This window comes from Scyliorhinus torazame, chromosome 4, assembly GCF_047496885.1.
Source record: "Scyliorhinus torazame isolate Kashiwa2021f chromosome 4, sScyTor2.1, whole genome shotgun sequence".
NCBI classification, from domain to species: Eukaryota; Metazoa; Chordata; class Chondrichthyes; order Carcharhiniformes; family Scyliorhinidae; genus Scyliorhinus; species Scyliorhinus torazame.
The window spans coordinates 66807617-66833023 of NC_092710.1; the positions used below are offsets into that span (position 1 = coordinate 66807617).

General features: G+C 47.2%; 1 protein-coding gene across 1 annotated transcript in view; it reads right to left on the reverse strand.

Moving 5' to 3' along the window:
* Nucleotides 1-23470, reverse strand: part of LOC140411383 (NACHT, LRR and PYD domains-containing protein 3-like) — a 41527-nt gene extending 18057 nt beyond the window's left edge. The window contains exons 1-5 of the mRNA XM_072500498.1: nucleotides 23214-23470; nucleotides 13607-13777; nucleotides 10145-10270; nucleotides 4343-4513; nucleotides 3570-3740 (exon numbers count right to left, since the gene is read on the reverse strand). Of these exons, the coding sequence (XP_072356599.1) occupies nucleotides 3570-3740; nucleotides 4343-4513; nucleotides 10145-10270; nucleotides 13607-13777; nucleotides 23214-23470 (896 nt within the window). The remainder of the gene's footprint in view (nucleotides 1-3569; nucleotides 3741-4342; nucleotides 4514-10144; nucleotides 10271-13606; nucleotides 13778-23213) is intronic.
* Between the last annotated feature and the right edge of the window lie 1937 nt (nucleotides 23471-25407).

Here is a 25407-nt window from a genome sequence, read left to right on the forward strand (position 1 = left end):
GTTGGATGTGGGGCTGTTAGCGGAGGAGGAGGTGTGCGTGTGGGTGAGGGAGACCATTCGGGGGTATATAAAGATCAATGACACAGGTGGTGAGGTTTCTGCGTTGGTGGTGTGGGAGGCACTGAAAGTAGTTGTTAGGGGGGAACTCTTCTCAATTTGGGCCAATAACGAGAAGACTGAGCGGGCAGAGTTGGACAGGTTGGTCTGTGAAATTTTACAGGTGGGACAGGAGGTGTGCGAAGCCTCCGGATGATGAGCTTCTGAAGGAGTGTCAGAGACTGCAGCTGGAATTTGGGCTCCTGTCCACAGGTAAGGCGGAGGGACAACTTAGGAGGGTAAAGGAGGCGGTCTGTGAATATGGGAAAAGCCAGCAGGATGCTGGCACATCAGGTGAGGAAACAGGAGGCAGCAACAGAGATTGGGAATGTAAGAGATACAGGGTGGGGGGGGGGGGGGGGGGGAGAGGAGTTGATTTTGGATCCGGCAGGGGTGGCTGATATTTTTCGGGAGTTTTACAGTAGATTGTACAAATCGAAATCCCCAGCCGGGGAGGAGGGTACAAAGTGATTTCTGGAGGGGCTGGAATTCCCGACGATAGTTGAGGAGTTGGTGGAGGGTTTTGTAGCCCCAATTGGGCTTGGGGAGGTTATAGAATGGTTGGGGGCGATGCAATCGGGTAAGGCCCTGGGACCTGATGGCCACCCAGTTGAGTTTTATAATAAGTTCTCTGGGTTACTAGGGCCACTCCTGGTAAAGGCATTCAATGAGTCCAAGGAGCTGGAAGTGCTCCCCCCAATGTTTCGTAGGCATCAATCTCCCTTATTTTGAAGCGGGATAAGGATCGAGAGAGTTGTGGGTCATATAGACCGATCTCTCTGTTGAATATGAATGCTAAATTGCTGGCAAAGATCATGGCCATGAGCAGAGAGGACATGTGTCCCGGAGTTAAAAGGAGAGGACCAGATGAGACTTGTGAAGGGACGACACCTGAAATCCAATATCAGACGGCTCCTAAATGTGATATTGATGCCTGCGGAGGGGCGCAAGGTCAAGGTGGTGGTGGCCATGGATGCAGAGAAGGCCTTTGATCGGTTGTAGTGGAGGTACCTGTGGGATGCCCTGGGAAGGTTCGGGTTCAGGCAGGGATTCGTGGATTGGGTCCGGTTGCTCTATCAGGCACCAGTGGCGAATGTAAGGGCCAACCGGGTCCGGCCAGCATATTTTAGTCTGTGCAGGGGGATAAGGGAGGGGTGCCCACTCTCCCCACTACTGTTTGCCTTGGCCATAGAGCCTTTGGCACTGGTACTGAGGGCATCGAACATTTGGCAGGTGATAGTGAGAGGGGGGGGGGGTGAACTGTATGGTCTCGCTCCATGCGGACGATTTGCTCCTGTATGTAACAGACCCGTTGGTGGGGGTGGGGGGGGGGGGTGATTAGAGGAATTATGGGAATACTGGAGGAATTTGGCCGATTCTCAGGTTACAAACTAAACCTGAGCAAGAGCGAGGTCTTCGCGATCCAGGCAAGGGGGCAGGAGATGAGACTGAGCGTCATGCGTTCAAAGTGGTGGGAAGGAGTTTTAGGTATCTGGGGATTCAGGTGGGAAGAGACTGGGGTCAGCTTCATGAACTAAATTTGGGCAGGATGATTGAGCAAATGAAAGGGGACTTCCGTAGGTGGGACATGCTCCCGTTGTTATTGGCGGGGAGGGTGCAGATTGTGAAAATGACAGTCCTCCCGAGATTGCTGTTTGTGTTTCAGTGTCTCCCAATCTTTAGCCCCAAGGCATTTTTTAGGAAAATGAACGTGGCGATGTCGGGTTTTATTGGGGCTGGGAAAGTCCCGAGGGTGAAGACGGTCCTTCTTGAGCAGGGTGCGGGGAGGGAGGCTTGGCCCTTCCGAACTTCATTAATTACTACTGGGTGGCTAACATTTCGATGGTTAGGAAGTGGGTAGTGGGGGAGGGGTCGGTATGGGAGCAGGTAGAGGCGGCATCATGTAAGGGCCCAAGTCCGGAGGCTCTGTTAATGGCACCTCTGCCATTCTCGCCTGCTCAAAGCCCAGTATACTGGCAACCCTGAGGGTGTGGGGACAATAGGGGCTGCCTATGCGCCTGGAGCATTGGTGTGGTCACAGATCTGTGACAATCACCGGTTTGCTCCGGGGGGGGGGGGGGGGCTGGATGGAGGCTTCAGGAGGTGGCAGCGGGCAGGGATTGAGAGATTTGGGGACCTTTTCATTGAAGAAGGTTTCCCGAGCCTGGAGGAGATAGAAGAGAGGTTTGAGTTACCGGGTGGGAACGGGTTTTGGTACCTGCAGGTACGGGACTTTGTCCAGAGGCAGGTTCCAAGATTCCCCCACCTCCCTCTAAGGGGACTACAGGATAAGGTGATGTCAAAAACAAGGGTTGGGGAGAGGAGGGTCTCGGAAATATATAAGGAATTGATGGAGTGGGATGGGGACCCAATCAGGGAGGTGGTGGGGGGGGGGGCGGTTGGGCGATGGGAGAAGGTCCTGACAAGAATCAATGCATACTCGTTGTGTGCCAGGCTTAGCCTGATCCAGTTCAAAGTGGTCCACGGGTCTCATATGACGGTGGCCTGGATGAGTAGGTTTTTTGAGGAGGTGGAGGACAGGTGTGGGAGGTGCAGGGGAAGTCCGGCGAAGAGTCGGAGCCTCCAAAGTCGGGAGTGTGGGTCAGTGACATGGCAGAGTTTCTCAGGCTAGAGAAGATCAAGTTCGCCTTAAGGGGTTCAATACAGGGGTTCGTTCGGAGGTGGCAGCCGTTCTTCGACTTCTTTAAGGAAAACTGACCGTCAGCAGAAGAGGGAGGCATGGAAGTGGAGAATAAGGGCAGGGAATCTAATATATGGGTAGCTAGGAGTTAGGGAGGGGGGAAATTGGGCATGTTACTCTGGGTGTCTTGCGTGTGTCGAACTGTTCTGTTATTTAGAATATTTATATGTTAAAATGTTAAAATTTTAAATGTCTGTGATATTGCAGCATCTTTATTACAAGCCACAATTATTTTTTCCTATTTCCTCTGTCCAAAAGTGTGACTAGTGTTAGGGGCCCTCAGAACAAGTGACCAATTGCCTTTACTATTTCTCATCTCTACCCAAACTGATTCTGTTTCTTGATCATCTGAACTAAGGTCACCTCTCACTACTGTACTGGTGTCATCGGTCATTCACAGAACCTCCTCCCCAATATTTCCTACCCTCTTATCCTTCCATTCACTGTCATTTTATCACTCTTTTGCAAATCAAAGGCTGCTGTGACCAGTGAGAGCTATCCACCTCTGACAAAGAGTAGGGATCTCAGCGGGTGCACCATCAGGCTATTCCCCTGATTCCTTGACACAAAGATCTGTGGAACTGATATCCCATAAGCTGGGAATCAGGAGAGAGAAACAACAGGGTTCAGGGTAAATGCAGTTTTTTAAAAATTGATAATTGACATGAAGAATAATGGACAGTGTTTATTTTTCGACTAACATACTAGTAACGGTGTTCAAAATACGTTGCTAAATATTTACTTATTGTAAAAATTTCAGACTCGTACTGACCTCAGTCTCTGTATTTTACAGTCAGGACTCGTCATGGCTGCAGAAAGTAGTTTTACCCCCAAATCTCCCAGTTTATTATTACCTAGGTCAAGATCTGTCAGGGATTGGTTTGTTCCGAGAGCGGAGGCCAGGTCCCTGGCAGAAGAATCTGTGAAAGCAGTATTAAATAGTCTGGAAAACAGATGGAGAAAAATAACAGGAGTCAGAGCAATTCTCCAGTATTTTAAAGAACAATGTCAATGATAATAATAATGTACAGAGTGACACATTCAAGAAACATAACTTCCAAATAAAGAAGCAAAATACAAATAATGCTTTAAATCTGAAATATAAATACATATTCAGGAAATACTCAGCAGATCTGGTACTATCGGGGAGCACGGTAGCACAGTGGTAGCACAGTTGCCAGGTTCGATTCCCGGCTTGGGTCATTGTCTGTGTGGAGTTTGCACGTTCTTCCCGTGTCTACGTGGGTTTCCTCCGGGTGCTCCGGTTTCCTCCCACAGTTCTAAGATGTGCAGGTTAGGTGGATTGGCTATGCTAAATTGCCCTTCGTGTTCAAAAAGGTTAGCTGGGTTCACTGGGTTCCAGGGATAGGTTGGAGGTGTGGGCTTAAGTGGGTGCTCTTTCCAAGGGCTGGTGCAGACACGATGGGCCGAATGGCCTCCTTCTGTACTGTAAATTCTATAAATAAATATTAACAGTGCTCAAAACATGTTGTTAGATATCCAGTTATTATAAGCACAATCCCACACAGATTGTCTGTTACTGACTTCAGTTTCTGTATTTTACAGTCTGGGTTCCTCAAAGCCGTAAACAGTAGTTTCACTCCTGAATCTCCCAGTTTATTATTACCCAGGTTCAGATCGGTCAGTGACTGGTTTGTACTGAAAACAGAGACGAGATCCTCGACACAAGAATCTGTCAGAGTGTTATCGTATAACCTTTGAATCAGATGGAGAGATGGAGAAAAACAACAGGAATCAGAGTGAATCTCCAGTGATTGAAAGAACAATATTAATAATAATGAGAATGTACACTGTGAAACATTCCAGAACAACTTTCAAATCTAGAAGCAAAATACAAATGATGCTCTGATGTGATATATCAATAAATTATTGCGCAAATACTCAGAAGGTTCGGCAGATTTTCCAGCCCACTTATTGCTGGGTGGAATCTGCGATGGCAGCAGGAAATCCCACAGGACGCTGAAATCGCATTTCATGCTGAAGTAAAGTTTGGCATGCACCTGGCGGAGCCCAGTTGGCTGCATCGCTCGGGGAGGGAGGGTCCTGCCCAGACAGGTCCAGGGGCCAGTGCCGGGGGAGTATTCCCGAGATGGTGATTGTTTGGTGATGTGGGCGAGTGTTCTAAGGGGTGTTCCATGGGGTGCCTTCCATGGGTTTGGAAGTGTATTGTGGAGGGGGGCTGTTCTGTGGGAGGTGGGGGTGTTGGTGGTGGGAGGGGGGGGAGAAGGGGAGGGGGGGGGGGGGGAAGTGTTCTAATTTTTGTACATTGGTGGCCTTTAAAAAGTGCACCTCGATCATTAAGAAATTAAGTTGCTGGTGGGGTGTGCTGAATCTGAATCCACCCCGCCAAGCGTTACATCGTGAGCTCACTCCTACCCTTTGTTGCTCCATCAGGCTAATAATACAATGGAGAAAGCCGGCGGCTCCTCCTCCTCAAAGGTGGATAGCTGTAGCCCAGTCAAAGCAGCTCTTGATGTGGGAGCAGTGCACTTTCCAACACATCCTTCAGACGACTCCTGTGTCCATCCATCAGGACACTAACTCACCTTACCACATTTGCTACCCAATGTGACACTCTGCATATTTTAGGGAAAACTCTGCCTCATGTTTCAGTTTGATTATTTGCTTGTGATAGGAAAAAGCAGCGGCTTGAAAGGATTCAAGGAACAAGGAAAAGGAGGAGGGGCAATAACAAAATGAAAGTGCACATTTGATTAAAGTGAAAAGTGGTGATGGTGTTAAGACAAAGCACAGCACTTCTCACCTTAAGCCCATTTCACTAGCATGTAGGCTTGGAGAGATGATGGTTAAGAACTGGAATGAGGACAAAGATAATGACTGAGAGTGCAAACACAGTATTAAGCTTACAGCCTTATGTGTGAATAACGATGAAAGTGAAATTGGTAAAAAAGGTCATCCCACCCAGCTACTTGCGATATCCAGACAGAAGCATTAATTGCCAGACGGATCAGCCTCTCTGTATAGGGTGCAGGTCAGTCAGAGCTGACTTCTGCGCTGCCATGATGGAGTGGCAACATGCAGGAAGCATCCCTGTGGAGACCTGATGGGCAGTCCAGCTGTCACCAGCATTGGGTAATGCATGTCTTTGAAAATTTCCCCAATGGAAGTTGATGTGTTTGTAAGACAGCACACATCAGGTAACGAGCTAAGAAGAATGGCAGCGTCCAGATCTTGCCATCCTTACGCCAATCATAGATGAAATGCTGAAGGTAGGAGACCTGAAGGCAGGAGAGGAAGTCGTTGATGGTAAGGTGAGTTGTCGAGCTGAGTTAGTGTCCTGATGGATGGACACAGGAGAGCCGCTGCTAATCAAACAACATCGTGGCTCTTTTGTCCATCACTGGTTATGTGGAGTTGTCTGAAGGATATGTTGGAAAATGCACTGCTCCCACACCAAGAGCTGATTTGACTGGGCTACATCTATCCACCTTTGAGGAGGAGGACAGGGTCCTCAGATGGTGCAGCGTCACATTATTCCCCCACACACCCAACACAAACATCTGTGGGATGAACATCCTATAGATAGGGATCAGAGAGACAAATTAAGGAGATGAGTTAAAATATAGTTGTTGGCAAGAACTTCCATTCCTCAGGGCATCTAAAAGTGCACACAGGGATCCCCAAAGTCTCCAAGTAAGGACTGCATGGCAATTGCACTGGTATTCAAACTTCTGATGGGTAATCACCTTGTAATGGGAACTATCTGATACTCCAATTTAAATTGTAAACTTGATGATTTCAACTGTCTTACAGTAATAGTTGTGATATCACCATAGGCTAATGCGCGGTAAATTCCAGCCCCACTTGAACCGGAGTCACAACACACGTAAAATAAGATTTCTTTAAAATACACGAGGTCCTTGGTTGAACCCAATAAACTGCAGTAACCAGGATTGAACCTTTAACACAAGTAACTTTTTATTATGTACAGTATTAGAATAAAACCAACAGAAAATGTAATGCCAAATACCTATTTCCCCCTCCCCCCACCCTTTCTAACTACCCCCACACAATCAACAGAGGGGAAAGGGAAAGAAAATGTGAAACAAAATGAAAGAATAAGGATCTTTGATGCACGAGGATGACTTCTGGTTAGTGTCGTTCTGGAGTTCAACTGTCGTTTTGATGCTTCTTCCTTCACAGATGGTTTCTCTGGCAAGGTTGTCTATCTTCTCCACAGACTCAGCACATTCCAAGATCACAGCAAAGGATGTGCCGGGCACTCAATGCCTTCAGAACAATAAAGCAGTTCTTTCACTTCAGCAAGCAGAGAGAGAGAGAGAGAGAGCGAGCGAGAGAGATCCTATCACTTCCAAAGTCTAAACGTTTCTGCCCAGTTCTTACAGGAAGAATCACACAGGCACAATCACTGACCATTGTCAGGCAAAACACAGTCCTTGGCCAACCCATCGGTTGCCAGCCAACCAATCAATCCGACTCCTTGCAAACCTGGTTCCCAAGATCCATTTGATGTCGAGGAGTCTGGCTACGAACAAAACCTGGGTAACAGTGTCCTGACAAGCAAGCCGCTTCAACCTTGAGTCTTCTGCGGAAAGGTACAATCTGATTGTGGCTCCACAGACCAAAATAATAAAATAACATAAAAGAAATAGGACAAAGCAAATAAGCAGGAAGGACTCTTACATGGTAAGAGAAAAGTTGAGCAAAATTAAAACCAATCCTAACTTCTATAGCACTGACTGTTCCCTGTCCCGACACCCCCCATGAGATTGCACCAGTTCCCGCCCTCCCATGACACTACAACCGCATACACCCACCCATTCAGAACTAACTCTCACCCCTCTCCCCTGACAAATCCCCAAAATACCACCGACTAATCTCACAACCCTCTAAAAACTAAGTATAGCTTCAAAGAATAAAGAGAAGTACAGCACTGACAATTGCCCGTCAAACCAAAACCTTCTACACTTCTGGGGTCTGTACCCCTCGATTCCCATCCTATTCCCGTATTTGTCAAGCTGCCCCTTAAACGTCACTATCTTACCTGCTTCCACCATATCCTCCAGCAGCGAGTTCAGGCACCCACTACCCTGTGTGTAAAAAAAACTCCCGCGCACATCTGCTCTCAACTTTCCCCTCGCACTTTAAACCAATATCCCATAGTAATTGACTCTTCAACCCTGGGAAAAAGCTTCTGACTATCTACTTTGTCCATGCCCCTCATAATTTTTAGACTTCTATCATGTTGTTCCTCAACCTCTGTTGTTCCAATGAGAACAAACTGAGTTTATCCAACCTCTCGTCATACATGATGGCCTCCATATCAGGCAATATCCTCATGAACCTCTTCTGTAACCTCTCCAAAGCCTCCACATGCTTCTGGTAGTGTGGCGACCAGAATTGAACGCTTATATTCCAAGTGTGGCCTAACTAAGTTTCTCTGCAGCTGTGCATGACTTGCCAATTTTCATATTCAATGCCCCGCCCGATGAAGGAAAGCATGCCGTATGTCTTCTTAACTACCTTCTAAGGGCAGCACGGCAGCATAGTGGTTAGCACAATTGCTTTTCAGCTCCAGGGTCCCAGTTTCGATTCCCGGCTGGGTCACTGTCTGTGCAGAGTCTGCACGTTCTCCCCGTGTCTGCGTGGGTTTCCTCCGGGTGCTCCGGTTTGCTCCCAGAAGTCACGAAAGACATGCTGTTAGGTCATTTGGATGGTCCAAAGATGTGCGGGTTAGGTGCATTGGCCATGCTAAATTGCCCTGAGTGCCTTTAGAAGTGGGGGATTACTGGGTTACGGGGATAGGGTAGATACGCAAGCTTCAGTAGGGAGCTCTTTGTTAGGGCCGGTGCAGACTCAGTGGACCGAATAGCCTCCTTCTGCACTGCAAATTCTATGATTCTTCACCTGCCTTGCCACTTTCAGTGACCCGTAGACATGTACATGCAGATCCCTCTGCCTGTCAATACACTTTAGGTTTCTACCATTTACTATATATTCCCCACCTGTATTAGACCCTCCAAAATGCATTAACTAACATTTGTCCGGATTAAACTCCATCTGCTTTCTCTCCGCCCAAGTCTCTAACTGATCTATATCCTGCTGTACCCTCTGACAGTCCCCATCACGATCTGCATTTCCACCAACCTTTGTGTCATCCGCAAAATACCTAATCAGATCAGTTACATTTTCATTCAAAAAATTTATACACACAACAGCAAAGGTCCCAGCACTGATCCCTGCTGAACACCACTAGTCACAGCCCTCCATTCAGGAAATCACCCTTCCACTGCTACCCTCTTTGTCTTCGAAGACCGAGCCAATTCTATATCCATCTTGCCAGCTCATCTCTAATCCCATGTGACTTCACCTTCTGTACCAGTCTGCCATGAGGAACCTTGTCAAAGGCCTTACTAAAATCCATGTTGGCAACATCCACTGCCGTACCTTCATCAATCATCTTTGTCACTTCCTCAAAAAACTCGATCAAGTTAGTGACACACAACCTCTCCCCTTCACAAAACCATGTTCCCTCTCGTTATTACTTCCACTTGCTTCCAAATGGGGGTAAATCCTATCTCGAGAACCCTCTCCAATAATGTTCCTACCACTGATGTAAAACTCACCGGCCTATAAATCCCTGGATTATCCTTGCTAACCTTCTTAAACAAAGGAACAACATTAGCTATTCTCCAGTCCTCTGGGACCTCACCTGTAGCCAGTGAGGATAAAAAGATTTCTGTCAAGATATTCCTTACTTTTGACTCTCCTCCACTCAACTAAAGGATTCTGGAACCTGCTGCATTCCACCTTTCTCAGCCAGCCCAAGTAGGAAGGTGGGGTGAGGAAGGTGTGGTTAGATTTCAACGTAAATAGAGGGCAGCACGGTGGCGCAATGGTTAGCATTGCTACTTCACAGCGCCGAGGTCCCAGGCTCGATCACGGCTCTGGGTCACTGTCTGTGTGGAGTTTGCACATTCTCCCTGTTACGTGGGTTTTACCCCCCCCCCCCCAACCCAAAGATGTGCAAGTAGATTGGTTACGCTAAATTGCCCCTTAAATTGGAAAAAAATGTATTGGATACTCTAAATTTAAAAAAAAGAGGAAAAAAAGATTTCAGAGTAAATAATAAGCGGATTGACAATCTGACTCTGATTGTCACTCCATGGAAGTTATGGCCCTTTAATACTGACACTGGTAATAATTGACAGTGTTTATGTATTACTCGAATAATAGTGCTCAAAGTATATTGTTAGGTATCAAGTTATTATAAATACAATCTCACAGTCTGGTACTTATTCTAGTATCTGTATTTTATAATCTGGATTCCTCAGAGTCACAGACAGTAGTTTCACTCCTGAATCTCCCAGGTTATTATCACTCAGGTTCAGGTCTGTCAGTGACTGGTTTGTATTGAGCACGGAGGCGAGATACTCAGCACAAGAATATGTGAGAGTATTATCATTCAGCCTGGAATCAGATGGATAACATAACAGGAATCAGGGCACATCCCTGTGTTTTAAAGAACACTATAACAACTGTAATAATGTAGATTGTGAAATATTCCAGAAACACAAGTTTAAAAATACAAAAGCAAAATACAAATGGCGCCACATTTGCGAAAGATAAATAATCTTCGGGAAATATTCAATGGGTCTGACAGTATCTGAGAAGGGAGAAACAGTATATGTTTCAGATTGATGAGCATACATTAGAACTGGGAAATGACAGTTATTAAGCAACAGGGAAGTGGGGGCGAAGCAGGAAAGAACAATATGAAAGTGCAGGTTTGACTGACGTGACAAAAGTGGTGATGGTGCAGGACAAAGCACAGCATACCGTACCCTAAACCTGTGTCAATACTGTGTAGGGTTGGAGGCTTGATAGTTAAGAAACGGAGTGCATGCTGAGGGCAAAGGTAACGGCTATGAATGTTGTGCACAATGTTAAGTTTAGAGCCTGGCATGTGAATTAAGGATGAAATTGAAGTTGGTAGAAAAGGAATGCCACCCCGTCACTGGCAATGCCCAGTCAGGCGTACTGGCTGTCAAAAGCATGTCAGCCTCTCTGTGAAGGGTCCTCTCAGTCAGTGTTGCCTCCTGAACTGTCACAACTGAGTGGTCACATGCAGGAGGGATCGCTGTGGTGCCAAAACGCACAATCATGCTCTCACCAAAATAGGATGGTGTGTGTCTTTGATGGGTGAGTAACAATGGAAATCTATGTATTTGTAGACGAGAACACACAGCCTATGGGAAGACAGGTGGCAGCATCCAGATCTTCCTATTGTTACGCCCAAAGAAGACAACGTCTGGAAGTCCTGGAGACAAGGTGGGAAATCGATGATGGTGAATTGAGTTGTAGAGCTGTGAGAGTGAGGGGTCATATGAATGGGCATGGGAGACCTTCAGATGAGCTCAAAACATGGTGTTTACGTGTCCATTACTGGTCAAATAGAGATGTCTGAAGGATGTGTTGGAACCCTCTAATCACTCATCTCTCTCTCACAATTCAAAGGCTATGGTGACTGGAGAACAGCAGTCCACCACTGAGGAGGAGGGGAGGCAGTTTTTGTAAAGGTCCACAAGTTCCATTCACCCAGTTATAAGGATTATATTTCAAATGCCCTCGAAGTTCAAGTGTCTTTTGGGCCTTCAATGGGAACCATCTCATACTCCAAATTAAATTGCAAACTTCAGATGGTTCTGACTGTCTTGTAGTAATAGGTATCCATAAAAATGGAGCAGAATTCGAACTGCTTCTACCTTGTTAGTAATGACCACGACCTCTCCCCGCACCCCCTCAACTTGTGCTGGAATACTGCTACCCCCTGCCTTCCGAAAGCACGCGCCAACTAACCCCCACTACTCCCGACTGCCCCCTTAATTTCCCCCCAAAAAGGGACCAATGGCTTCCTTTTTATTTTAAAATATATTTATTCACGGTTTTAACATTTTAACTTGGAAAAACATTATCACACAAAAACAACCCCCCTCCCCCATCCTAAAAGTTGTAGCCATCTAGGATGGCCACTTCCAGAATACAAAATGGATGTTTGCAAAGATTGCAGGGAACTATGGACAATGCTAAGAAAGCAGGCAGGCACAGAGCCTGTACGTGGATTGGAATCGCAGCTCCCAGACGAGAATGAAACTGTAGGACAATTAGCATATTGATGGCCCATCTCCGGGAACAAAGGGAGATATTCAAATAACCGTCTGGCTCCACCAAACGGCGCCAGTTCTCCAAACCGAAAGCACAAACAAAGAGAGGCCAACGGCCACCTAGGACACGCCCAGCTATCAGGGCATCCACCCCTTTATTGGTCAAGATCAATACAAGTGATCAAGATACGGCCGAATTGACTGGGGCCAAGTTCAGGGCCCGCCCAAAAGCTTGCGAAGCCCCTTCGGGTATAAGAAGGTCCCAAGAGAGAATCGCTCTCCTGGAATTGGCTCTCAAAGCGGAGAGACCCTTCCAACAGCTTCACCAGAAGCAAGTCCAAGGTCAATGCTCGCTACCAGATGGACGACCTTAGCTGTTCCCCTTCACCACTTCGACCCCAGCAGCCTCAGATCCGAACAACGGCCATTGTTCCTCTGACTGAGTGGGCACCCAAAGCTAAGTATAGGCTTTAGCAGTAGTGATAGTTTAGCCTGTCGTATTTCGTGCATGAGTAGATAGTGCTGTGTGTGTAAATAAATAGTATTGAATTTGAACTAACTAACTGGTGTACCGGCTCTTTGGTCAGTATTCCGGTTTGAACCTTGTGGCGGTATCAAAAGATCCCTGGCGACTCTAAAGCGAACGTAATTTGGATTAAGGAAGGTGACCATATTGACCGCCATATTTAGAACCAAATAAAGAGAGCAACACAGTTATCAGTAACTAGTTCTCCAAAATGCAGAATAAACAAACTCCATCTCTTGTGGAGCCCCTTATTTGCCCATCTTGGGGAAAATTTCAACTTCTCCAAATGCAGGAAATCCAGTAAATCCCCGAGCCATACCGAGGTACAGTGTGGTGAAGCTGACCTCTATCCCAACAAACCGCACCTTCGAGTGATCAGCGAGCTGAAGGTTAAAACATCTGCAACCCCCTCCCGCCTGCAACTCTAGCAGGTCCAACACCCTGAATATGGCCATCAAGGGGACTAGGTTCCAAGGCCACATGCAAGATCGCCGACATCGTGCTGAAAAACAGCCTTCTAAATTTCTCCAACTTCGGGCAGGACCAGAACATTTGTACATGACTAGCTGGGGCCCTCCCACCCCATTCACAAATATACTCTATCCCCTCAAACAACTGGCTCATCCTCGACTTTGTCAGGTGCACCTTTAGCTGTATCAACCCCAGCCTTGTACACGAGGTTGAGGCATTCACCCTCCAAAGCATCTCACACCACATTCCCGGCAGTTCCAGCCCCTGCTCCCACTTGACCTCAACCGCCTCCACAGACACCTTATCTTTACTCAAAATCCTCTCAATAAATCGCCAAGACAACGTCCATGGCTTCCTTACCATCGACTGTCCTGCCTTGACACAGGGCGTCGAAATCCCATTGCACTGCTCCTTTCTCACCCGACCTGAATTGGGGCAGGACGAGAAAGGTGTGGCTGCATTCCGGGGTAAATAGTTAGAATGGACTGGCATTCTGAGTCTGATTGCCACTCCATAGAAGGTACAGCCCATATTAGTGACACCAATAATGAGGGACAGTGTTTATTTATTATAGCAATAACAGCGCTCAGAATATATTGTTTGATATCTAGTTATAAACACAATCTCACACAAACTGGCATTTACCTCAGTTTTTGTACTTTACACTCCGGACTCCTGACAGCCACAGACAGTAGTTTCACTCCTGAATCCCCCAGTTTATTATCGCTGAGGTCCAGATCAGTCAGTGACCGGTTTGTACTGAGAGCGGAGGCGAGCTCCTTGGCACAAGAATCTGTGAGAGAATTATCATGCAGCCTGGGGATCAGAGGAAGATAAATAACAGGAATCAAGGTAAATCACCAATGTTTTAAAAAAATGACATTAATAATACACACTGTAAGACATTCAAGAAACAAAGCTTTAATTAGAAGGGAAAATAGGCAAGATGCTGCAAATGTGTAATTGAAATAGAATTTGCCGAAATACTCAGCAGGTCAGGCAGTATCTGTGATGAGCAAAATGTTTCAGTTCAATGAACTGTCTTTGGAACTGGGAAATAACAGCAACATAAATTGTTTAAAGCAACAGGAAAATGGGGATGTGCAGGCGGCAAGGAAATAACAAAATGGAAATGTAGCAGTGATTAAAAGACACAAAGTATAATGGCGCAGCATCCTTACCCTGATTTGCTATGGAGATTGCCGAGGACTTTTGTGGGGTGGGGCAAGTGGTTCCCATGTGGCAAAAGGATATATGTCCTGATGTGTTCTGACAAGGAGAGTTCAGCACACAATGTTAAACTTACAGACATCTATGTGAATAAGGATGAATGTGAAATTGGTAGAAAGTTGATCATTAACCAGCCACTGTCAATGCCCAGACAGCAGCATTGACTGCAGGTAGCATTCTTGTAGAGAGATGAACAGTCAGGCTGCCACCAGCAGAAGATAGTGAGTGTCCTTGATGGGTGAGCAACAATGGAAATTTACGTGCTGACTGAAGAGAGCACACAACATATGGGTGTGAGCCAATAAGAGTGACGCTGTTAGATCTTGCCGTCTTTATGCCAATGACATATGAAGCACTGGAGCTGGAAGAACTGGAGTGAGGACGGGCAATCACTGATTGTCAGATGGGATGTAGAGCCGAGAGAGTGAGTGGCTGAATGAATGTGCACAGAAGAGCTTCCGGTGACCCTAAAACCTGGTGTTGATGTGTCCATCACTGATCACATTGAACTCCAGATTAGTAATAGGATAATGGATGTATTGGAATGTAGGTTTCCCTCTAACATTCTCCTATCTCTTTCAGATCAAAGGCTGATGTGACCGGGAACAGCAATTGAGCTCTGAGGAGGAGACTGGTCCTCAGAGGGTTAACCGTTACATTATTCCCACCACCCACCACCAGTGCCAATACTGTCAAGATAAGGACAATCACAGCAATCAGTAAAGTGACCAATATCGGGTGAGCACAGCAAAGACAAGCCTGAGCATCTAATGGAGGCACTGATAGCTGAGGTCACACACTTGGAGGATGGTGAGGGGACAAGGCAATGTCAAGCTTCAGGCTGAAGACATATCACTGGAGACTTCAAAAAAGTAGCAGATGCTGGAGCTGAAGCATGAGCTTCGAGAGGACATGTGTACCCATAAACAAAGAATGGAGAAGCCAATCCGGGCCATGTGATCCACCGTGTCACTGGCATGAACACATATTCATCCTCCATCGAGAGATCAGTGAATTTCACGGAGAGTCAAATGCAGAATAGAATTGTAGAATTTACAGTGCAGAAGGAGGCCATTCAGCCCATCAAGTCTGCCCTTGAGAAGAGCACCCGACTTAAGCCCACGCCTCGACCCTATCCCCGTAACCCCACCTAAACTTTTGGATACTAAGGGGCAATTTAGCATGGCCAATCTACCTAACCTGCACATCTTTGGACTGTGGGAGGAAACCGGAACACCCGGAGGAAACACACGCAGACACGGGGAGGAAGTGCGAACTCCACACAGACACCTGAGGCCGGAATTGAACCCAAGATCCTGGAGCAGTGAGGCAGCAGTGCTAACCACTGGTGATACATCCCGATCTACATGTCATCACCACCTACATGAGCTCTGTGAAGCAATGGCTAGGCGAGAGGGGGTGCTGTAGTCATTGGCAGGTCCTCACAGTTCTCAGGACAGGGTAGATCCAGTATGCCCTGAAAGGGTACAGAAGTGGCTGTCTGTAGCAAGCATGTGTGGTCTCCTCAGGGTGCTCTTGCTGTGGTTCCTCCTGTGCTCTGACCGCAACTGCAGCATCGCACAAAGCTGAAAGGGACGTACCAGTTACCGAAGAGGAATGGGTTCAGGTATCTGCACGTTAGGGACTTTATGAGGAAGGAGGTGCCATCATTTCCGATGCTGTGCCCCGGTGCTGCAGGATAAGCGAGGATGAAATAGGGGAGGATAGGGTTGCGGCGGACATGTATGGGGAGTTGACGAAGAGGGAGAGTACTCCCGTGGAGAAGTCTAGAGGAAAGTGGGAAGAAGAGTTTGGTGGGACATTGGAGGCTGGAGTCTGAAGTGAAGCGCATCAGAAGGTAAAAGCGTCCTCGCCGTGTGCTAGACTAGGCCTTATCCAATTTAAAGGGGTGCACAGGCCCACATGACGGTGTCCAAGATGAAGCAGTTCTTTCCAGGGGTGGAGGATAAGTGTGGGCAGTGTGCGGGGAGGCTGCGTATAATGCGCATATGTTTTCGGCGTGTCCGAGGTTGAGGGGGTTTTGGATGGGATTTTCGGAGTAATATCAACGATTTTGGGGGTAGAGGTATCCTCAAGTCGGTGGGTGGCGTTATTTGGAATGTTGAAGGATCCAGGAGTTCAAGTGGGGAGAGATAGCCCAGAGACGGATTTTGTTTCGGAACCGCTGAAGACCGGGCGATAGGTGAGCAATCTGGAAGGGTTCCTGCAGTTGGAAAAAATCAAGTTCGAATTTGAGGTGTGGAGGAGGGGTTCACCTCGAGGTGCAGGCTGCTCAGCGACTTCTTTAAGGAGTATAACGTCATCAGCGGGGGTGGGGGGGGGGGTGCTCATTTTATTTTCTGTTTGGGTGGGAGTTGTGGTGAAAAACTGAAAAAGGGGGAACGGGTGCATGCAGGGGGAAGGGGATTGTTTCTTGGTGCCTTTGTTGGCTTTTGTACTTTTTGGTTATGTATATATTGAAAATTACTTCAATAAAATGTTTTTGAAAAAAATAACTGCTCACCTCCCCCACAGCTGCACTCCTCCCTCCCAGATGTTGACAGTGGGGAATCCAGCAATTGTAATGTCATTGAATGTCAAGGGACGATGGTTAAATTCTCTGTATTGGAGATGGTCATTGCTGGCACTTGTGTAGAGCAAATGTTACTTGCCATTTATCAGGCCAAGCCTGAACATTGTTCAGGTCTTGCCTTCTATGGGCATAGTCTGATTCAGTATCTGAGGAATTGTGAATGGTGCTGAACATTGTGCATTCATTGGCGAACATCTGTCTCCTGACCTTATGATGGAAGGCAGGTCACTGATAAAGCAGCTAAAGCTGGTTGTGCCCAGGACACCACCCTGAGGAACTCCTGTAGAATGACACCTCCCATCACTTTGATGATGATCAAAGGAGACTGCTGGGTAGTAATTGGCCAGATTAGATTTGTCCTTTTTGTGTACAGGGCATATTTGGACAATTTTTCAAATTGTCGGGTGGATCCAGTATTTTAGCTGTACTGGGACAGTTTGGTTAGCGGTGCAGCTAGTTCTGGAGCAATGTACAAATATATCCACATTTTACAGCCCTTTGCTGTTTCTTTTTCTTTGAATGCCTATACCATTTCCCTGGAGCCCCACTGCCGGGATACTTTTACAGTCAACAGCTTTTTGCAGTACCTAGCACCTTCTATCGTTTCATTATATTATCTGACGTGAAATTGATTAGATGAAGATTGGCATCCCTATTGCTGGGGTCTCGGGATGAAGACATGATGAATCATCCATAGAAAATAAGAGCAAGAGAAGGCTATTCGGCCATTAGATCCAGCTCCATCGATCATCACGATCCTGGCTGATCATCCAAATCAATAGCTTGATCCTGCCTTCCACCAAATCCTTTGATCTTCTTTGCCTCAAGTGCTTTATCTAACTGCTTCTTGAGAACATACAAATGTTTTTGCCTCAACTAGCGAATTCCATAGGCTGACCTCACTCTGGGTGAAGAAATTTACCCTCATCTCTATCCTAAATAGTCTACCCCATATCCTCAGACTGTGGCCCCACTCGGCAATTTTGACTGAAGGTGGCTGCCAATACTTCAACTTTGGTTTTTGCATGTGCCGAGTTCCTCCATCAGTCTCGATGGGAATATTTGTGGAGACTCCTCCTCCTGTTAGATGTCAATATCAGTCATGACTGGATGCTACAAGACTGCAGATCTTTGATTCGATCAGTTGGTTTTGAGATCTTGATTTCTGACTAACACGGACAGATTCCACTCTCTAATATAACTGGCCCTGTTGTATCTTCACAGGACTAACACCTCGTTTTTGGATATCCCCAAGCCTAAGGCGACGATTTTCCTCTCACATTTTCTTTGGGCTGCTTCTGTAAACGGAGAAGAAAATATTGTGAGACGGTTAAGTTGTGTTTACATCAGCGGGAAAGCTTGCTTCAATCATCCCCTTCCCCCTTCATTGGTGGAATGTGTTTTCCGCCATGTTGGGGACCTAATTTCAATAGATTATTAGGACCCGACACCGGGGTAAAAAGTCCACCCGCAACAGAGGCATGCCACAAGGGCGCGAATTGCGACTGGTTTCAAAAGAAACACAGCTAGCGAGCAAACCACCAAGGGGTGTTCGGAGGCAAGTGCTGCACTCATGGAGCAGCTCCACATATTCAAGGGGAAGAGTGGGTACCGGGAAAGGAATCAGGGCAAAGGGCCAGGGGGCGAGGGGCCAGGACCTGGGGATGAGGGGACCAAGAACTGGTGGCAAGGGGTTCAGGAACTGGTGACAAGGGGGGGGGGGTCAAGGAACTGGTGGCAGGGGTTGAGGAACTAGTCGCAAGGGGGCCAGGAACTGGTGGCAAGGGGGCCAAGAACTCGTCGCAAGAGGACCAGGATCTGGTGGCAAGGGGGCCAGGAACTGTTGCCAATGGGGGGGGGGGGGAGGAACAGGTGACAAAGGGGCCAGGAACAGGAGGCAAGGGGGCCAGGAACTGGTGTCAAGGAACCAGGAACTCATGGCAAGGGGGCCAGGATCTGGGGTGAGGGAGCCAGGGCCTAGGAGCGAGAGCGCCAAGGCCTTTGAGTGAGGAGTCCAGGACCGGGCGAGGTCCCAGAGGCAAGGGGCCCAGGTCCCGGTCTCCAGGGAGAGGGGCCAGGTTTCGCGTGTGAAGGGCCAGAACCCAGGGTCAACGAGCCAGGTCCCACGCTACCGGCATATATGTTCAGGGATAAGAGAGCCTTGAAGTCAAGGGAGGTAAGTGTCTACTCCCGGGAGGGGGTTAGATCTACAAGGCTACCTGGCGGTGGGGGGAAATGTGGGAGGATACCGAGGGGGAAACTTTGAAGACTACTGGAGGGGGAGGGGGGAGACTGAAAGCTGCCAGAAGGGGGGAATAGACTGAAGGCTACTGCTGGAGTTGGCGAGGGAAGAGTGGGGGCAGGGTGGAAAGCGGAGGGGGGGGGGGGGTGCTGGTGTTGAATATGAGCAGCAGTGAGGGGAACACTGAAGGCTGTTGGGTGTTGGGTGAGGAGACTGACAGCGGCTGGGGGAAGGGGGAAAAGTCTGAAGGCTGTTGGGATGGGGACAATACTAAAGGCTGCCAGAGGTGGCAGGGAAGGCACTGAAAGCTGAAGGCAACACCGGCAGAATCGACAGTACATGACGTCCAGGCCGGAAGCCAAAGCCACTTCAGGCCCAGGATGAACAGGACAAAATGATACAATTGAACTGTATCACCGCCCCCAAGGTTGGCCCAGTTGATATCAAACTTCAACGGTCACTCCCTTGAAATGTACATTGAAACCACCGTCTCATCTACGTGCTTCATTTTCCAACGTATAAATGGATGTGTTAATCAAAGTAGCCACCTAAGAACAACATCTGGCAAACCTGGAGGAAGTTCTACGATGATTATCCATTGCGGATGTCAGCCTTAAGTGGGAAAAGTGTGTGTTTCAGTTGGCAGAGGTATGATACTTCAGGAACTGCATCGATAAAGGCAGGTTGCACCCTGTCGAGGACAAATAAAGGTCATAAGAGGGACACTGATCCACAAAATATGACAGAGCTGAAATCATTCTGAGGCCTCATTAATTATTACAGAAATTCATCCCCAACTTGGCTACTTTACTGGTATCCTTGCACGCACAGTTGAAGAAGCAGCAGAGGTAGTCGTGGCAGGTGTCACAAGATGAAGCATTCACAAAAGTGAAACCCAGCTGCTATCATCCAACATCTTGGCCAACTACAATCCACAAGACAGATGCCTCACCGTACAGAGTAGGGGCAGTCCTCTCCCATCGATTGGACAATGGTACATAGGCACCAATTGCATATGCATCACAACCCCTGGCAGATGCAGAACGATGCTATAAACAAGTCGAAAAAGGAGGGACGGGCCATGATAATCGAAGTGAAGAAATTCCACCCATATGTCAACGGCCGACACGTTACAATAATCACGCACCCCCTATTGGGCTTTTAAAGGAGGACAAAGCGATCCCTCCATCTCCTCGGCTCAGATCCAACATTGGGCACTATTATTGGTGGCGTATGAGTACTCCTGGCACGCACATCGCCAACATCCTGAGTCGCCTGTCGATGCCCACAAGCTTTGCCCCTCCGCCAGTAATGGAAGAAGTTATAATGACACAACATTTCCTGGATATCCTGCCTGTATCTGCAAAACAAGCCCAGGCGTGTACCCAAAAGGACCCATGCACGCAAAACATGATCCTACGTGGCAGAATTGGAGAACACGCCAGAGAGAATATGAAGCCCTCCCCATCCAAACTCCAAGAATTGAGCGTGGTAGATGGCATCATCCCAGGGGGAACCTGAGTGGTCGTCCTCTGTGCAGGTCAGTGCCCAATCTTGACCGAGCGACACAACAATCACCCAGGGGTCTCCAAGATGAAGATGTTTGTAGGGAGCTACGTCTGGTGGCCCGGGCTTGATACTGAAATTGAGTATCTGGTGAAACAGTGCTCTTTGTGTAAGTACAACCAGAAGCTCTCACCTTCATCCTTGCTGCACCCATGGGCATGGCTAGGAAGACTTTGGGTACAGGTACATACAGAGTTCGTTGGGCCATTCATGGGATCGATGTTCTTAATCTTGGTCGGCACTCATCATAAATGGATGGGCACACAAGATGTCCACCACAACTCCAACATTACCGTAGAGAAACTCTAGCAAACTTTTTGCATTCATGGGATACTGGAAGTCATGTCAGACAACGGGTCCCCCTTCACCAGTGGAGAATTCCAGGCATTTGTGAAGTTCAAAGAGATTAAACATTTCCAAATGGTGCCATACTATCTATCTTCCAATGGCATAGCCGAACAGGCAGTCCAAACATTTAAAAATAGCATGAAGAAACAGCTGGTTCTCTGGACACCAAATTGGCCCTGTTCTTCTTCAATTACAGGACCATGCCACACACCAGAACAGGTGAGCTTGGACAGCTGTTTTTGGGCCATCAACCCTGGACCAGACTCAGGCAATTGTTTCCAATCTAGAAAATAAATTCTGATACGCCAAGACGCAACAGGACCTTCAAGGCAGGCGACACAATCTTTGCACGTAACTTTAGAGATAGATCTTCTTGGATCCCAGGAGTTATGGGAAAGACTGGTCCCATTTCAGGATCAAGACTAAGGAGAAGACCATAAAGTCCTCCCCTATTGAAACTACTCAGGATGGGACAACGCCCTCAATATCTAATGTGCTCAACCCTCAGTCCGTGGAAAACGTGAGTCATTCCCCCAGATGGAGACTGAGACACTGACCATCAGCCGAGATCAGCATCGAAGAGGAGCCCCCATCAGTAGCCTTTCAATGCTCTGCCAGGAAGCGACAAACCCCCTTCTGCTTCACGCCCCCCGCTCCAGGTCCACTGATGGTTAATCCAAGGCCATACGCCAAGATGCGAAAGAGGCCTCATTGCCATGGGAGCTATGATCTGGACTTAGGGGGGGGGGGGGGAGAGGGATGCGATAACCCTCAAGAGTACCACGGGGGACCACTTATTTATCGCCCTGTGGGGCACGTAGAATACAGGGTCCTATGGTAGCGGGCGGAGGCCCACCCAGCTGGGACGCGTTTTAATGCTACTGCCAGAATCGGACCGAGAGTTCTGATAATTCCGGGCAGGGATATTTGTGTTGTTTGCCATGACAGCGGCTTTATCTTTTGAGTTAAAATAAACCTATTTAGCCTTCTTCTTTGTGTCTCCTGGATTATTACACCTATGTTGTAGCTTCATCAGGTTGTCCCCTCATTTTTAGGCATGGTGCTACTCCTGGCATGGCCTCCTGCACTCGTCAGTTATCCAGGGTTGATTGCTTGGTGGTCATAGTAGAGTGGGGGATATGTAAAGTCATGAGATTACAGATTGTGATTCAGTGGCTAAGTACAATTCTGCTGCTGCTAATGGCCTACAGCTCACAGATGCCCAGTCTTGAGTTGCTGGATCTGTTTGAAATCTATCTCATGCAGCACGGTGGTAGAGCCACACAACATGATGGAGGGTATCTTCAATATGAAGTTAGGACTTCGTCTTCACAAGAACGATGTGGTGCTTACTCCGATTGATACTAACATGGCAGATGCATCTGCGGCAGGTAAATTGGTGAGGGTGAGGTCAAATATGATTATCCCTCTTAGAGGTTGCCTCATCACCTGCCACAGACATGAATAGAAGTTATATCTTTTTGGACTCGGCCAATGTGGCTCATGCTGGTGCTACAGAACCACTCTTTGTGATAGACATTGAAATCCCTCTCCCACTGTACACACTGCAGCTTTGCCACCCTCAGTGCTTCCTCCAAGTAGTGTTCAACATGAATAAGTACTGATTCATCAGCTGATGTAATCTGCTGGAGATTTCCGACTCCATGCTTGGCCTGATACCATGAGCTGACTCATGAGCTCTGGGGTCGATGTTGTAGGCTCCCAGGGTAACTCCGTCCTGACTGCACACCATTGTGCTGCCACTTCTGCTGGGTCTTTCCTGTCTGTGAAACAGGACATACACGGGGATGGAGATGGTGTTGTTGGGAGCATAATCTGCAAGGTGTGATTCCATGAGGATAGCTTTGTCAGTCTGTTGCTTGCGTTATATGTGGGAAAGCTCTCTCTGAATTTTGGCACAAGCCCTCAGATGTTGCAGGGTCAACAGGGTTTCATATCTGGTGCCTGGGTGGATATCGAGTGGTCTGCCTGGTTTGATTTTTTTAGTGTCACAAGTAGGCTTACATTAACACTGCAATGATGTTACTGTGAACATCCCCTATTCAACACATTCCGGCGCCTGTTCGGTACACTGAGGGAGAATTCAGAAAGTCCAATTCACCTAACAAGCACGTCTTTTGGGAGGAAACTGGAGCACTCAAAGGAAACTCACGCAGACAGGGGGAGAACGTGCAGAGTCCGCACAGACCCAAGCCGAGAATCGAACTTGGGACCCTGGCGCTGTGAAGCAACAGTGCTAACCACTGTTCTACCTTGTCACCCATCTGTCTGGTTTGATTTTGACGGATTCGAGATCTGGGTTTCGTCCAATTGGGTTGGTCAGAACAGATTCTATTTTGGACACCACATCAAGACTAGACACAGTTTCGTGAACTTTGCTTCTTAGCTGCCCTAAGACATAACTCAGGGCCATTTGACAATGCTTCTTGTTTTGTGAACATTTGTCCCATTCGCGTTCAGAGATAACTCGTGGTCTTTTTGACAGAAACTTCACTAACTCCTGCGTCATTAACATCTATCCTGTGGGAAAGTAAACATAGCCCATCACATACATGACTTCCGTCTGAAATAACAGAACTGAGAACTCACTGAGTCTGCACCAACAGTTCCCCTCCTTTTAGGATTTGAAGCTAGAAAGGCTTCCTTTAAAACCAAATGCTGGCTGTGATCATCATTATTTAAGGCCTGAGACCAGGCTAACATGACACGAAGGACAAAACAATCATCACCGGAGTTTTACTTCTTCAAGGGACCGGGACTACTCACATGCATTATCAGCGGATGGAATAATCAATAGAGGACTGCAGATGCCCGGGAAGGGGGAACCACAGAATCGCAGATGCGCATTATATGCTTTCTTAGTAGTGCTACAAAGAAGCAATTATTCTAGCCTTGCATTATTGACGAATGTGATGTAAAATAGTTAGTTCAAATATTAGTTACAGTAATGTAGATGTGGGCCAGTTTAATTCGAGTGAGTTCACAAAGGACAAAGGACAATGGAATTCAGAAAGCATGGCAACGAAGATGGGGAAAAGGATGCTGGGTAACAAGAGGCCCAGGGTGAAGGAATACGAAGTGAGCCAATTAGGATGTATGGCCAGGTCAGCAGGGGTATAGGATGACCTATGGGAATCGTGTATGTGAAACGGGATGCCATTTGAATGTATTCGCAGAGATATTCTCTTGTTTTTTGATGTTTTTGCTGCCTCCAGCCACTATTCTTCTCATCCAGTGGCGCACGCCTCTTGCCCATAGATTGGAACTTGAGTTGTTTTTATTTTCTTCGCCTATTGATCAAATTCATAATTGATGTACCCGGATATTTCACCGCGCTCTTCGACTGCTCTCTGAATCTAGACTGAGTAACCACATAAATAAATGCGTTTGTGCAACAACTTAAGTTCCGCAGCACATATGCAATGTTTTCAAAGTCATGAAAATAATAAGAATTTAAGCGACTTGCAACATCAAAAACATATAAAATATACACAAACCACAGAAGTATGAAGCTGGCGGATATGCTGACTAGAAAAACCATAGACTTCCTTTTGCTCTTCATCTCTGGGTCACTTTGATTCTCTTGCTTGATGTGACTCATCAGTCCCTCTCGGACTCGACTGGTCATCAATATGTGTCTGATTGTCAGAGCGTTGAGAAATAAAATTAATCCAAATTGTATCAATGGTGTTAAAATCTTTTCAAACCTTCGAAATCCAATCCATCTAGGATCAGTGAAATAGCTTTCCTTATTAGAACAGTCCCACAGTACATTTTCGATGATTGTCTTAGGTTCAAACCGAAAGTAGATGGGAATGTTTTTGAAACAGAAAAAAATGCTGATTGTCGCGAGTACCACCGCCGCAGTTTTATTCGTGCAATATTTCGATTTCAACTTCGGCAAACAAATGATGACAAATCGATCAAAGGCGAAAGCGACGGTGAACCAGACAGGACAGTCTGTGGCTATACGGAGCTGAACGTAGCGAACTTTACACACAGGGGTGATCCACAGGAAATTTAATGGAAAATAATATTAATTGATTCGCATGAGAATCACCTCATCAATGACGACCAGGGGATCCGCCGCTGCCATTGCCACCAGATAGCGAGTGGTACAGTTGGAGAGACCACAATTTCCACGGGATAAAATCACAATTGGAACGACATGAACTGTAAGACAAAGAAGCCAAAATAGACTTGAAATTAATAACTTATGTTCTACCCTTCTGAGCATAGGCAGTATGGAATTTAACATCAAACATCTGTGGGTTAGCATCGGGTCAGAGATTAGTGAATCTCCACCCTGTTCTCAGCTGCACTCCAACCTGCATTTTTGGCTGACCCCGCCCCACCGACCCAACGATCGATGAATCGCATTATTTTAGGGATATTACCTGTGAGGCGGTACCGGAATGAGAGATGGGTGGGTTATTTAAATTTAGG